This window comes from Centruroides sculpturatus, unplaced genomic scaffold (genome assembly GCF_000671375.1).
Source record: "Centruroides sculpturatus isolate CEXI.00-Female unplaced genomic scaffold, Cexi_2.0 scaffold13, whole genome shotgun sequence".
NCBI classification, from domain to species: domain Eukaryota; kingdom Metazoa; phylum Arthropoda; class Arachnida; order Scorpiones; family Buthidae; genus Centruroides; species Centruroides sculpturatus.
In genome coordinates, this window is record NW_019384405.1 from 2,420 (window position 1) to 17,338 (window position 14,919).

Consider the following 14,919-nt stretch of genomic DNA (forward strand, 5'->3'; position numbering starts at 1 on the left):
CAAAAGTTTTCACACTCCAAGAGAGAGGAGATGAGTTAGGTCAGGCCAACACCCAGCTTTACCTTTGCATGTTGCATAAGTATGCATACATTGTATATTCCAACATTAAATCCTGTCAAATTAGTAAATCCAGTAGTAGTTTTGACAAGCTGAATATCTCAAATATCTATTTCATGAACTACTGACTGATTTCTTACATTTGCTTTAAAATAACATGTGGAATTTTGATCTAGAAGTTTTTCTAATAAGTAAACAAAATTAATTTTTTATTTAAAAATACTAATGCTAGAGATTTAAAACTTATCGAGCCTTTAAGATTCATCCATCCGTCATATTCTTGAATAAAAAAAAACAAATAAAATGCTTTATTAACTGAAATAATCGTCATTTCTTAATGTAAACCCATAGGCCACGTAATGACAGTTGCCAGAACATGGCGACGATGACTTGTGTGTCACTAGTCTGATAATCTAAGTATTCTAGTTCAGACCATGGACTTTTCAAGCTGCCATTTCGGGGCTTTTGGATAATGCATGTTTTAAACTTCTACAAAATCAGACTACTTATATCAAAAATCCAAATACAAAATATTTTATTCATTTAATTATTTAAAGAAAAATTTTTTTTACATTTATATTACAGTTATAAATTTTACAATAACGTGAATTCTCAGCACTTGAAATCTCAACATCAGGTGCAAAATTTAAACAAGGGTAGTCATCTTACCATAATTTCAATAACAGCAATTTATGTTTATTTCTATAGTTACTTCCTTTCCAGATGATGACACTTCTCCCATTATTTTGACAATGTTGCGATACCTGAAAAATAGAAGTATTTTGGCTGGCATTGAAGTATTGTTATTCACATGGTGGAGGTGATCATTGACTTGATTGGGAAGTAATGATTCACCTGCCAACAGTCCAGATGTGTCACCATGCAATTATCAGCTGTTTGGTCCTTTTAAGAGAGCACTGGAAGTGAGGAGCCACTGCTGAATTGTCAGTATATGGAGGGGAATACCTAAAATATGAAACAAATCATCTCTATTGCCCTTACTGAAATTCCAGATAGAAGCTGAATTAACCTTGAATATTGATTATTGAGTTTTGGATGCACCAAAATTTCTTGCACAGAGTTCGGAAAAGAGTAGAGCCAGCATTGTCTACATAATGGATATTTGGAGACATACATGCATGAAAATATTTCATCATTATACCATTCTAACATTATTTTGTCGATTTTAGTACTATAAACTGGTTAAACTGAGCTGGAAATGTCTGTAAAGTAACTGGTGCTAGAAAAAAGTTCTTTTTACAGATATTACAGATCGAAAGGTTTATCTTTCTTATGTATTAACATATGACTCATATAAAATAGTTTCTTTGAATAAATCCTCTTACAGATGTCACATTGAAATTTAGATGAAGGCATTCTAAAATTTGTTTTTAATACTTTTTTCTTCATTAAAGATTTCTTGCAAGTATCACAAAAGTAGTAGCTATTTTCTGTATGCCTACAAATGTAAATCTGTAACTTTTGCAATGATGGAAATTGCACTTTGCAGCCATTACAGGTGAAAGCTTTCTCTTCTCCTGTTTTAAATTTATTACTAGCAGAATGTACATCTTTTCCTATGTTTCTGCAGATTTCATACCCTGAAAGTATAATTTAATTTTCTGAAACTAATAATTTTTAGAGACTAGTTAAAAATAATATATAAACATTGCAATAGAATTAATAATCTTGTAGGAAGCTGTGTTGGTCTCATTCACTCACTGAAGGAAATTTTTCAGTAGAAGCCAGTAGAAGCTAATTTCTTATAAAAATATAAAATGGTAGTAAAGTCAAATATGTCATGTATGCCAGAAAACATAAAATCTTGAAAAAAACAAAATATTTTATACCTTATGAGGTGTCATCTTGGATGCTTATAAAACAAAATGGCATCCAAACAACTAATTTTAAAAATCATCTACCTATTTTTGAAGATGTTTGTTGTTAAATTTTGGTCTACTGTCATTTATTTTTTATTAAAATTTTTTAACCTGTAGATAAAATAATTGTAATAATATACCGGTATATTGAAGTGCTAGATGAATTGGTATACCTAACTAAAGCATATGTGACCACTCTCTTGACCAAATAACCATTTCTGTATGGTGTGACATGAAATCCATAAGGTGTTGAAAGTGATTTGAAGGTATTTCAAGTCATGCACACTGGATGGTGTCCCACAATTCAACAAGGGTAGTTGGTAGAGGATGCAGTGACCAAGGAGTTTGCTATACAGGGTTCAAATATGGGAGTCAACAGGGACACTGAAGTTACAAAACTCTGTGAAATGTTTCTGCAGTCATTCCTGGGCCAAGACTGATGCAGAGGTGCATTTTCATGTTGAAATAAACCATCTCTAGCAGGATAGATAATTGATATGAATGAGTATAAATGGTCATCAAGGATGTTTCTTCTTTCACCATTATGAGTGCCTTTCAAATGCACCAATGGGCCCAGTAAACACAAGCTAAAGACATACCACACCATTACTGACCTTTCTCCTGCTTGTGTGGTCATTGTTTGGTAGGATGGGTTCACAGCTTCATGCAGTTGACACAAAACACATATGTCCTTTGGCCCAAAACAATTGACAATGAATCTTGTCAAACCAAGTGACCTTTTGCCAATCTTCAAGTGTCCAGTAATAGTGTTGCTTCATCTAGGCAAGACTTCTTTCAGTGGACATCACTCAACAAGGGGATATGCATAAGTCTTTGACTCCCATTGAATGGAACATTGAATGGTTTCCTTTCTGACAGATTTCTGGGCACCTGCCTTGAAATTTGCAGTCAGCTAAAGTGGCCCATCTTTGGGAGCACACAGAGCAAAACAAGGAATGCAATTCTTTATCTTGTAAAAAATGTTTCTTCCAGTTTTCATGTACTTCTGGTGTTGTTGACATAGCAAGTATATTTGGATTTTCAAGAATGGCTAGAGTCTGACTGACAATCATCCCTTGTTCAAATGCCAACAGATCAAGCTTTTTGCTCATTGAAAATGTTCAGTGATATCTATCATGAAACTGCTGCTTACATTTTTGTGCTGTAAATATGTTTACAGCAATTTAATAATTATCTCAATTAACCAGTTGGTAGAAATATGAGGCTTATTAATTAATTAAACTGTAATGGAGCCAAGTAATCAAGATCACATTGAGAAAAGAATTTTATTAGTGGAATGCATTTCTGTTCTCAATACTCTTTTCAGTCCCAACTATATGAATACAAATACCAGCAATGTTTAACATAATAGTAACAGGTTACAGTAACATCTATATGCAGCTATCTATATTCATATAGTTGTGAACGAAGAGAGTATTGAGAACTGAAATGCATTCCACTAATAAAAGTCTTTTCTCAATATGATCTTGATTACAGTACTTGGCTCCATTACAGTTTAATAAGCCTCATATCTCTATAAACTGGTTAATTGAGATAATTATTAAATTAATATTTCAGAGGCAAGAAGCTTTTACCTATATAATGTTTACAGCAGATTACATTACATGAATGTGAGTTGCTTATTACTTCCATGTGCCAAGGTATACCAATTCATGTCGCACTTTTGTGCTTTTCACAAAGCAATGTGAACCATAAATATTAGACAGAAGAAAGTAATCAGAGACGGAGCCTTAACCTTAATAAAAAAACAAACAGTTTATGTAATTTTAAATATTACAACAAGCATTAAACAGTGACGTACTGTTTTGAAGGCATTACAAGCTAATATATTTTTGCACTTCATTTATAACTGATTTCTTTTGGTATATAAGAAACTTCATAGGCAATTAGAAATTGGAGATTTGATATTAGCAAGTATCAAAGAATTAAGTAGCAGTTAATGGATTAATTGATATCAAATCATTTATTGTCTGAGTAATGTGCAAATCGAGTAAAAGTGACAGAAAGAAATGGAAAACATAAAAATAATATTTGAATTATAAGTGGTTAGAAATGAGGAATCTGTGAAAATTGTGTGGATGCATGGCCACATAGTAAATGAAATGCTTACAATACACAAGGATTTCATTGTCAGTTAGAATGATCAGTAACCAAATCTGTCACTCTTGTTATAATCACAGTTAAATATGCATATAGTTTGAATGATTAAACACACAGTTTACAATAAAAATTGTCAGGACATATAATTATAAAAATTAACAAATATTAGACTATACAATGAAGAGTTTTCTTTGTCCTTGATCACACATCAGAAAAATAACAGTTTGAACAGAAATTAATGTTTTGCATAATGCAGTAAACGAAGCAGCCTCCAATAAAAGATTGACTCTTCTGTAACACTGTTATTTTTCAGAGGTATAAACAGAACAAAGAAGATTCTTCATTGTATAGTCTAATATTTGTTAATTACAGTATACAATTTATAATATATAATTTAGTTAACATTTAAAAATAACTATTTGTAATTTAAATTTAGTGTTGCTTTCATTAAATAATTTCTTTGTTTGGACTGTGGTACCAAATGGAAAATAATTGATGAAGTTAACAATGAAAAATTAATGTTTAATTTTTTCATACAATGTTAAAAATTAGAGGAAAACTGAAAATCTTATTTTGATAGCAACTATATAAAGATAGTACTGACTATATGAAGTTTGAGCACATCGAGCTAGCTTCCAGTTTAATCAATAAAAGATTAATTAATATAGGCAACCATTAAAAGGAATTTGAATAGGATGAAAGATTAAAACAATAATCTTTGTCATTACCATTGAAATATTTCCATTATCNGTATTTGTTCAGTTGATCTTCTTGTTGTTACGTCGATCCAAGTAATATTGGAAAAATCTACTAAACAAACATCCATTTTTCGTTCTGAATATTTTGAAAGCAAAAAAATGAGCAATAATAGAAAATAACAAATAAAAGCAATTTGTATTTTAAGCAAAATTAAGTGATTTTATCCACCAGAAGTGGAGTGGATAAGGACACTGAACACTCATAGTTGATCGTGGGTTCAGGATCTGAGTTTTCCAGGTTTTCTTGACGTGTATAACACCTACACAGGGGACAGTTTCTCATAGAAAACCCTCCCGATCGGCATCCCAACGGCAGATCTTCCTCCACCTTATCCCTTAAAACGTTAACAAAACTTAGTGCGATTATTTTAAATATTCAAGAAAACTGATGAATAATCAGGGATTTCGTAGTATGCCGCGATATATGGTGTATATCCTGTGCATTTAAACTATCGTATGCCTTTTGGTTACTCGATATTTTGTATAAAGAGAGAGTACTAGATAACAAATATCGTATTATTACTTTCACGGCTGTTTTACACAACAGTGGGAAAGTATGATAATCGGTCAAAATTAGCCCCCAAGGTTTTTATATTTTTGGACTCAGGGACCTTGAAATGTTGAGAAATGCAAAAAAATTTCGGGGTTTCTTCTGTTTGTATAAGTTGTATGTAGATGGGGCAGAATAGTCCACCATCTTAAAACCTTAATAATTCCTTTATTTTTGTCAAAAATTCTGAATTTTTTCAGAGAGGTTTGTGTATTGGGTGAGTGATGTTATTAAATTCAAAGCAAACCTGTACATTCGATACAGGTTTGCTTTGAATTTAAAACACATTATAGAGTTTTGTTTTGAGCACATAACTACATATACAAAACGAGAGTGGCTGTGTCCAGTTTGATTCCAAGATTTGAGAAAATGCGCGGTGATTAATTAATAGGCTTATTATCCTTCCCATTAATTATAATTAATTAAATTTATTCAATTACATTTTTTCGTTATTTTATATACATGTTTTATTTATATTTTATTTAACGTCTTAACTTTTTAATTATTGGCGATTTCACTATTTTGCAAATTTTACTTGTTAGAATTTGACACGGGGCGCTTTAGGAAAACCTGATTTTAGTAAGGGTAATGGGAATCGAAAAAGTTTAGGAACAACTGATTTATTTAATTCTTATAAAAACGAATAACTTCGAATGTATAAATTACATATCCAATGAATAAAGTGACTTTAGGAATGTAACTTGTGTTTAAATATCTTTATTTGTAGAATGCATTTTAATTTAATTGCATTTGATCAGTACAGCTTTACATGCGGATTTAATTTTACGTACTCTTAAAAAGTTTGCATAGAATCTACATTCTAGTATATGATAATTTACTATTTTTATATTGTCACGTATAGCAAAACTTGGCATTGTGGCCACCCCTGAAATTCCAATTTAAAACTGCACGGATTTTAATATAAATCAGACTTTTACTCTTCTCCTAAGACTAAATATGTATAATTTATAATAAATAATAAACATGTTGTATATATAAAAATCCCAAATTACTAAAATATGAGGAATAATTTCCAGTTTTAAATATTGAAATAACAGTTAAACAAGTATTGACTCTTAAATTAATTAGAAATCATCAATATATACTCAACGGCAGCTGCACTGTTACGTATTCTACTTCCCTTTAATACATGAAAATATATGAATTTTACGAATTTTTATATTTCAAAAAGGTGTAATGGTTCAATGGTTCAGGCGTGGCGAAGTTGCAAATGTACTGTACAATCATCGCACGCAATCTAGTGATTCAGTTTTTTTAATGTTAGAGACACCCGTTTCTCGCCTCCTACTCTTAATTGCAGCTTCTTTGTAGTAATTACTTTTTAATTAAAAAGCTTTTTGCACTTACACTTAACATATTTATTTTATTACTTTAATAGTGTATAACTGTTAATTTTCAACTGAACCGTTTTTTTTAGGATTTATANATTATTTTTTTTACATTTATAAGCATTACAATTAATACTTACATTTAACAAAAACTTCGTCATTGATACTGACCAGACAGGTATGTTGATATAACAAAACTTAAAATTATGCTCAATTTTAATTGTACACTTACCCATTTTATATAACTCATGCTATTGTCATTTTTAGGGTGACAGTACCAATCTACTTTTAATAGGACTCTTGCAGAAAAAGGTAGCAAAACTGTATTTGTTAAATGACATGATATGAATAAAGTGACACATTCATATATGGCACAATATGCACTCACCTTATCTGGAAAACAAGTATTTGTATGTCTTCAAGAATCAACCAGTAAATTTGGTCAAAGAGTGCAGAAAACGGTGGAAGAATACGCACAAAAATATATCATCATCATCAAAGTCCGGAAAGCTTACAAGAAAATTAAACATTGAGTTCCTTCAAAACTGTTTAAAACCTTACATGGGGAAAAGAACAGTTTCTTCTACTTATTGACTCTTAGGGAGGACAAACAAAACTTGAATTATATGATAAAATTTTCCTGGATGACAATGAATTACCTACTTGTGCGATTAAAACGATTCCTCCAAAGTGTACTGCTCTCGTTCAACCTTGTGACGTCTATTTTTATAGACAAGTATAAAATCTAATAAAAAATTTTCAAAATTCTGCTTATTTAGTTCAACAAAATCTGTATTAAAGACTGTATTAAAATAGAATCAATAGTTCATCATCAATTGTCATTGCCAATTTTTGATAAAATGATTAGATATGCTTGGTACACCGCTAAACTTGCTGAAGGCAGAGAAATATTCATGAATGTGAGTGAAGTTTGTTTTCCAACTGATCTTCTGAAAGAACATTGCTCTTGTAAGCGTTCGTCGTTTATTTGTTGTGCTAGATGCCAAAAAATGTATTGTTTCCCATATTTCTATGATAATTATCATTCAGTTTTTGTATGTAATAAAAAATATATGTAAAAGTAACAAATAAAACAATCTAAATGTTTTAATTTCTATAATAGCCATTTATAACTGTTATTATTAATATACTTATTAATTATTTTGTATTATTATAATTAAAATGACATGTAATATGTATTAAACATTTTTTTTAATTGAAATTATTTATTATAATAAAATTTTAATATTTTTATATTAAAGATACTTATTTTAAAAATTTTTTAGAAAGAAATAATAATAATAATAATAAGATTGAGATTTGAACCTGTGTTATTAAGGATTATGAAATATTTTGGACATTTTACCTTTATCATTTTTTATTTTAATATTAGATTCTGAAGAACATTGTGATTCAATTTGTTTTAATTCTTTGGATAATTCAGAGTGAGTCAATTCAATAGAATTGTACTTCATAGTCTTGTCATTGGTACAATTGATATTGTTTGAAAAACTATTATCTGTAAACTATAATATAGAAAAAAAATTACCATAATTAAATTCAACAAATGTAAATATTGTTAAAAATTTATACAGAAAAATCACAATTACAATTTTAATAATAAATTTTTAAATTATCTAAATTCTAATATGAATCTTTGATTTATGTACTTACATGCATAATGGGACGTTAGGGGCAACAGTTAGCCTTCATATAACATACTCGTTCTTATCAATTCACTAAAGTAGTGAGCAATTCCAAGAACAAGCCTACACCAGTCAGAGATGAAAAAGATCATCTGACTGGTGACAATGATACCTCGACATAGAGATGACATCTCTGACTGGTGTTATGGGATAGGATAAGATGTCTGGATGTCCTATCTCATCCATAGCCCAACAATTCTGGCTGGAACCAAGTTCATGAAATTAAAGAAGGAAGGATAAAGGAAAGAGATCTGGTTATAAAATTAAATCAAATTAGTGATCTCTAGAAATCAAAATTCACCACTCAGAGACCAGGAAACAAATCCAAGCAGTCAAAACCTCGGGAAATTTTCATGGCCAATCTATCCGGGATGTATGAAGCCTTGTCTTTCACCATCTGTCATCCTATCGTGGGCTTGACTGAACTCATGATGGGTATGAAAAATAGCCCATTTAGTCAAGGCTATCAAGAGAGAACTGGAAAATTTTTCTAGGCCTCGAAAAACCAATGATATCTCTCTAAATTAGTGTTTTTACTAATCTTATATTTGTATTTGTTTTATTTATAACATTCTATACATTCATTTGTTTAAAAAAATAGCAAAAGGGGCCCACTCTACTCCAGGCCACATACAAGATCTCAATAACCCTGCTATTTGTACCCTTGGGGCAGATAATTGAAAAAATAAATATTAAATGAATATTAAACAGAAAAATTTTATAAACTAATAAAATAATTAATAAAACAAACTAAAATTATGGTATGATAAATGAATTATAAAATTTTAAATATTGAGCATATTTTTGTGAAGATGAATGTGTTGTTTTGGTTACCCTTTTAATAATCATAGCTTGAAAGATGGCAGTGGTATCTGGTCATAAACACTTTCTCTACCTGTCCTGAAAAATTTTTTATGAAACGCTGTATGTGTCATATTTGATACACTGTTGTTTATTTACTTACAATTAAAAAAAGTAATGCAATCCCAAGTTGCTCAATGTTATGTAAGATATAATGATTTGTAAAAACCTGTATTTATTAGTTGATTTTTCAATTTTTTATGAATGAAAAGGCTTTCAGAATGGTTGGCAGAAGTTTGTCAGACAATTTATTCAGATTAATAACAACCCACAAAAAACCTTTTTTTACGAGTGTTATGTCACTATTAAATTCCACAAGTACTTTCAACCTCCACCGAGGTCTGCTTCAGGTGGTGACTGGCCGTGTTTCGACCTGACCTGATATTAAGCATAAAAGACACACCACTGCCTTATCGACCTATGTCACCGACCCTGAAATAAGGGCGGACTTCTGGAACACCAAACTTATCAGACCCGTGTTCCGCGCTGATCACATCCGTCACCTGGAGACCTGGGAGATTTACAAAGCTATCATGGGGGGCAACTGCATCAACTACAGGGATGGGGAAACACTTGCACAGGCGTGGAAGTATTTATTCAAGGAGTTCGAGCAATGGCGGTCGGAGGGGTGAAACCCGACGCGCACGTTTATTTATTTACATTGTTGGCAACATCGTTTCGACGGTTGGGTCGAAACATGGCCAGTCACCACCTGAAGCAGACCTCGGTGGAGGTTCTTGTGGAATTTAATAGTGACATAACACTCGTAAAAAAAGGTTTTTCGTGGGTTGTTATTATTCAACGCAGTGTTAAGTTCTTGGAAGTCGTTTATTTAGTTCAGATACAGAACAATTATAGAAATAACAGTAATGAAGTGAAAGGGTTTCATTAATTAATTAAAATAATTAAACCCACATCGCATATGCTGTATCTGCTTTCAAATTGATTTTTAAGTACAGATAATCTGCCTTCTATCCTATGGACTTAGGACAGTACTTTCAATCTTTTCAGGCTCAATTTGCAAGTTTAATGAATAAATTCTAATTCTAAGTATGATTTTAAATATATATATATATATACTGTATTCTTTCAAACAAATTAACAAATCTACAATAGTTTGTTTGTTTGTTTGAAAGCACCAGTGAAGAATAAATGCCTGAAAATTAAAGCTGTTTACTATTTATTTAAATAAAACATACATATAAATAATATACCTGTTAAGACACTAGATTAAAATATAAATCCAATTCAAACTGCTTTTCTCAGAGTAAAAACATTTTAGAAAACTGAAGTGTTTTGTATTGCATGAAAAGAAACTGTAAGGAAGCTCTCTTGTCTTATTTAGTTACATTTGTCCTGATATAAAATGCTGTTTTCTAAAAATATTTATCTTCAAGAAAAACAGTTTAAACTGTAATTATAAAGAATGATCAAAGAGTTTATTTGCAAAGAGCAGATTTGGCAATGTGGTGCAGAGTTTCAAATGTTATAAATTCAACTCTGTAATTCAAGATCTTCAAAATTTTCAAGTATTTTTTAAGATGCATAGCAATGCAGTGACCAAATATAGCAAATTCATGGTATTGTTAAGTCTATGCCTTATAAGTAAACTACATTGCCAATATAAACATGTAAAAACTGAAGTTTTAGGATTCATATGTCCTGAAACAATCCAGTAATCATTTTGCTTTAAACATAGATGAAAAGAATATACTGAAAGAAAATATTGGTTGATTCCATAAATTTTACTTACATAACTACACTGTTCTAGACATGTTTCTGCACAAATAACATTATTTGTACTGTGAACTTGTAATTTTAATCTCTGTTTTATGTTATCATTTGACTCCTGCTTCAAACTGAAATCACGTTCCTGCTTCAAATTAAAATTTGGTTCTTGTTTAATACCAAATTTACACTCTTTCTTTATGTTATATTTTAATTCTTGTTTAATACTAAATTTACATTCTTTCTTTATGTTATACTTTGATTCTTGTTGATTCAAATTAAAATTCGGTTCTTGTTTAATACCAAATTTACACTCATTCTTTATGTTTTTTGATTCTTGTTTAATATCAAATATACATTCTTTCTTTATGTTATATTTTGATTCTTGTTTTATATATTTAAGCTCTTCCATTATATTAAATTTAGATTCCTGCTTCACATGAAAATTGATTTCTTGCTTTACATCAGAATTTATTTCTTGCTTTATATGAATATCTGGTTCATTTTTCACACTAAAATCAGACTTGTACTTCATATTAAAATCAGATTTGTGATTCATTCTGAAAACTAGTTTATGTTTTATATTATCATCATACATTTGCATGAATCACCATTAACATTAAATCACTGTTTGATATTACTAATATCACTCCAGTCTGCTTCTTTTCCTTTTTATGATTACAATCAGATGAATTCTTTATCATGAAAACCTAAATTAAAAATAAAAGAAATAAATATCTAATATATTAAAAATATCACAAAATCATGCATTATATTAGAAATTATTTGCAAGTTTCCTTCCATACTTTGCATAAATCATAAGACATAAATTCAGCTCTGAACAAGGCAGTTGAAACCTTATCAGAACTATAGACCATGCTTGTAGAAGTAAAAAAGAAACTGATGGTCTACATGTAACTCTTGCAAGTATAGCCCATCCAAAATTATGCTATCTGATCAAGCTGCTTGTTAAACATACAATAGATACGATAGTAATTGATATGGTAGTGTTTCTTGTATTTTATGAGCTTTTAGCGATCTTTAGTAAAGTGGAAAAATATTTGCATTTAGCATTGTTCTGAGAAATAGTTCTGGATATTTCTCATTTAAATTTTACCCATTTTTGATGGTCTTCAAAATTTGAGATAGAATGATATCTAGCAAAGGGTCACACAACATGTGGTTCTTTTGACTATTTTACTCCTGTGGGCACAATCTAGGCTTGATAAAATTCTAACCACTTTATTCAGAACTGCATTTGTGCCAATTTTAATTTTCTTTAGAAAATTAAAATTGGCACAAATGAGAAATGAAAAAATTGAGCACAAATGAGAAATGAAAAAATTGAGAAATTGGCACAAATGAGAAAATTAAAATTGGCACAAATGCACAAGTTCTTCTGGATGCTTTTATAGATAACAGTAATTGTTCTAATGATTTCTAATTGTTTGAATTATATCTTTATAAGATTCTATTCAGAACTGAACCTTTTACAACTTCAATTGTTATAAAGCAAACCTGAGAAATTTCCTAAATATCATCATATCATCTGAATTTCAAATTGATTTTAAAAATTGGTTTCTATCTAACTTAGTTGACGTTTTTAATTACCTTTTTTCATGTTAAATATATACAGTCGACCCCCCTATAATTACGGTCCCTATAATTACGATTCCTATAAAACTACGAAAAAATATACGTATTTTGGAAATGTTGAGTCGGATTAGTCTAGAATCGATTAATTTTATGGAAGAAAACCTTTCAAACAGCCGTAGTCCGTAAACTTGACACGTGTCGGGTTGTGATTGGAAGGATTCTTAAGAAATCGGATTCCTAAAGAATGGAACGTATCTATATCTTATAGGGGGGTCGACTGTATTATTATTGTTACTATCACGAATTTTATCATATAGTTCTATGTGACGGCATTATTTTATCCCATTAAGAATGAACAAAACTGTAAAATGCAATATTACACAATAGTTTAACATAAAGAATCATAATACGGAAATAAACAACGTACACGTGCTTCCAATATTAGCACATGTTTCAGTACAATAACATTGGCGGAATTATTCCTGAGAACAGCGCCACCTAATTTATTAAATTGCTTAATTTATAATTGTAATTTTGAATTAAAGTATTTTTAAATTAGATTTAATTCTTAGTTTACTTATTTTAAATTTTACATTTACTTAGACAATATTTATATCTTACATGTTAAAATTACAAACCAAAAATAAAATTTAAAAAAATGTAACAAATTCATATCATATACCGGATAATCCGTGAATATGGCTACAAAATTTTATTTTTTGTCGAAATTTGCCATTCTACATAAGTAAATTTTGCAAACTGTAAGCATTATATTAATGAGGATGACGAACTAGCCATTATATGGTAACGGCCGGTTGGCCGAGCAGTTAAGGTATAAGCCTACCGCTGTAGGGACTCGGAATGAAATTCGAGTTAAAGAATCCCAAGAAGTTTTCGGGGGTGGTCTGGATATGTTGGGTTCATCATCCAGATGATTTATTGTGAGCCTGGCCAAATCCGTATATTCTTGCTAAAAAACGCCCTCTTATTAGAGAGGTTGCGGCCGTCGTATTTAGCCCGAAATACGAAATAGCTCGCAGAGACCTGAGCACCGCCCTGGAGGAACAATTAAACAATAATAGCACACTACGGGCGATTAATGCGCCGACGAAACAGATCAATCCCCGCCACCTAGTTGCGGCGTTAGAAGAATACATCGCACGAACAAAGAAACCTGTAAAGTTGTCTCTGAATATAACTCACTTTAAAACTGACTTCTTGACAGAAATAAACCTCTGAATCTGGTGGTTAAACCTCCAAAACTGTAGCTATCATTGCACGAAAAAGTCAATTACCCTCCACCACATTAATAAAACGTGACATATTAAAATGCTGGTAAATTGAAAAACAAATTCCTCTTTTTTCTTGAAAATTTTCTAATGCTGGTTACACCGTTTTTGATCAGGAATCTCACTTATCAAAGCCTCTCAATCTACCAGAAAAGTTTTTCTTAGTATTTCATTATGATTGGGGGGTGCAATTTGAAAACAATGAGGCGAAAATTTTTTACTTGAAATAACGTGACTTCCGGTATTAACCGGAAATGTGTATATAGGTAATCTGACCTCCTGTCCCTAAGGTTTCTGGACCAGGTCTCGATTTTCATCTATCTGACTCCGTTCTCGAGAAAGGGCAGACAATAGGCGGACGACGGGTAGGACTGATAAGTATACAAATTTTTCGAATTGCAGTCCAAAAAGTCAAGTTATTGCTATTATTATTTTTAATTGTCTACTTGAAATTTATTAATAGGACATAAGCTGATGTTTAAAGATTGACACAGCAATGAGAGTTAGTTCAGGAAAGAACAAAGTTTCTTTATTATATCACCTGTAGTAGTAGTTTCTGTACACATATTACAAGTGTTTCGTGCTATCATGCCCCTCATCAGAAGTACTACTACCACAAACTAAAAAGTAACAATAATAAAACAAGATAAGTTATTGTATAAGTTAAAATTTTTTACATAGCCATAAAAATAATTTTAAAAAACCCACTGTAAATACATATTCCAAACCCGAGTATAAATGTATTTTTCTCTTTGTATAATTAATTAATGATTTAAACATTTCACTGTATAAATAAATTAGAATATAATAAATAAAGGTTGTAAATTATTAAAAACTAAAACATTACATATGAAAACCAAAAGGACTCACATCAAGGTTCAAATTTTCACAATTCAACAGTATTATGGTAGAGAGACTATGCCTTTTTATAATCTTCATCTAGAATGGTGCTCCAGGATTGGTGGATTATACGACCCAAATTATTGTTTATTTTATTTCTTTCTTTCTTTATGTTTAAATGTTC

The 14,919-nt window shown here is 30.6% G+C and overlaps 1 protein-coding gene across 1 annotated transcript; it reads right to left on the reverse strand.

Moving 5' to 3' along the window:
- Positions 1–666: 666 nt before the first annotated feature.
- Positions 667–13,081, reverse strand: LOC111618782 (zinc finger protein 184-like). The gene is made up of 4 exons (XM_023360351.1): positions 13,034–13,081; positions 11,036–11,720; positions 8,082–8,241; positions 667–1,658 (listed from the first exon to the last, which is right to left on the reverse strand). Exons 2-4 carry the CDS (start codon positions 11,612–11,614, stop codon positions 1,324–1,326), a joined length of 1,074 nt encoding a protein of 357 aa, XP_023216119.1. The 5' UTR covers positions 11,615–11,720; positions 13,034–13,081; the 3' UTR covers positions 667–1,323.
- Positions 13,082–14,919: the final 1,838 nt, after the last annotated feature.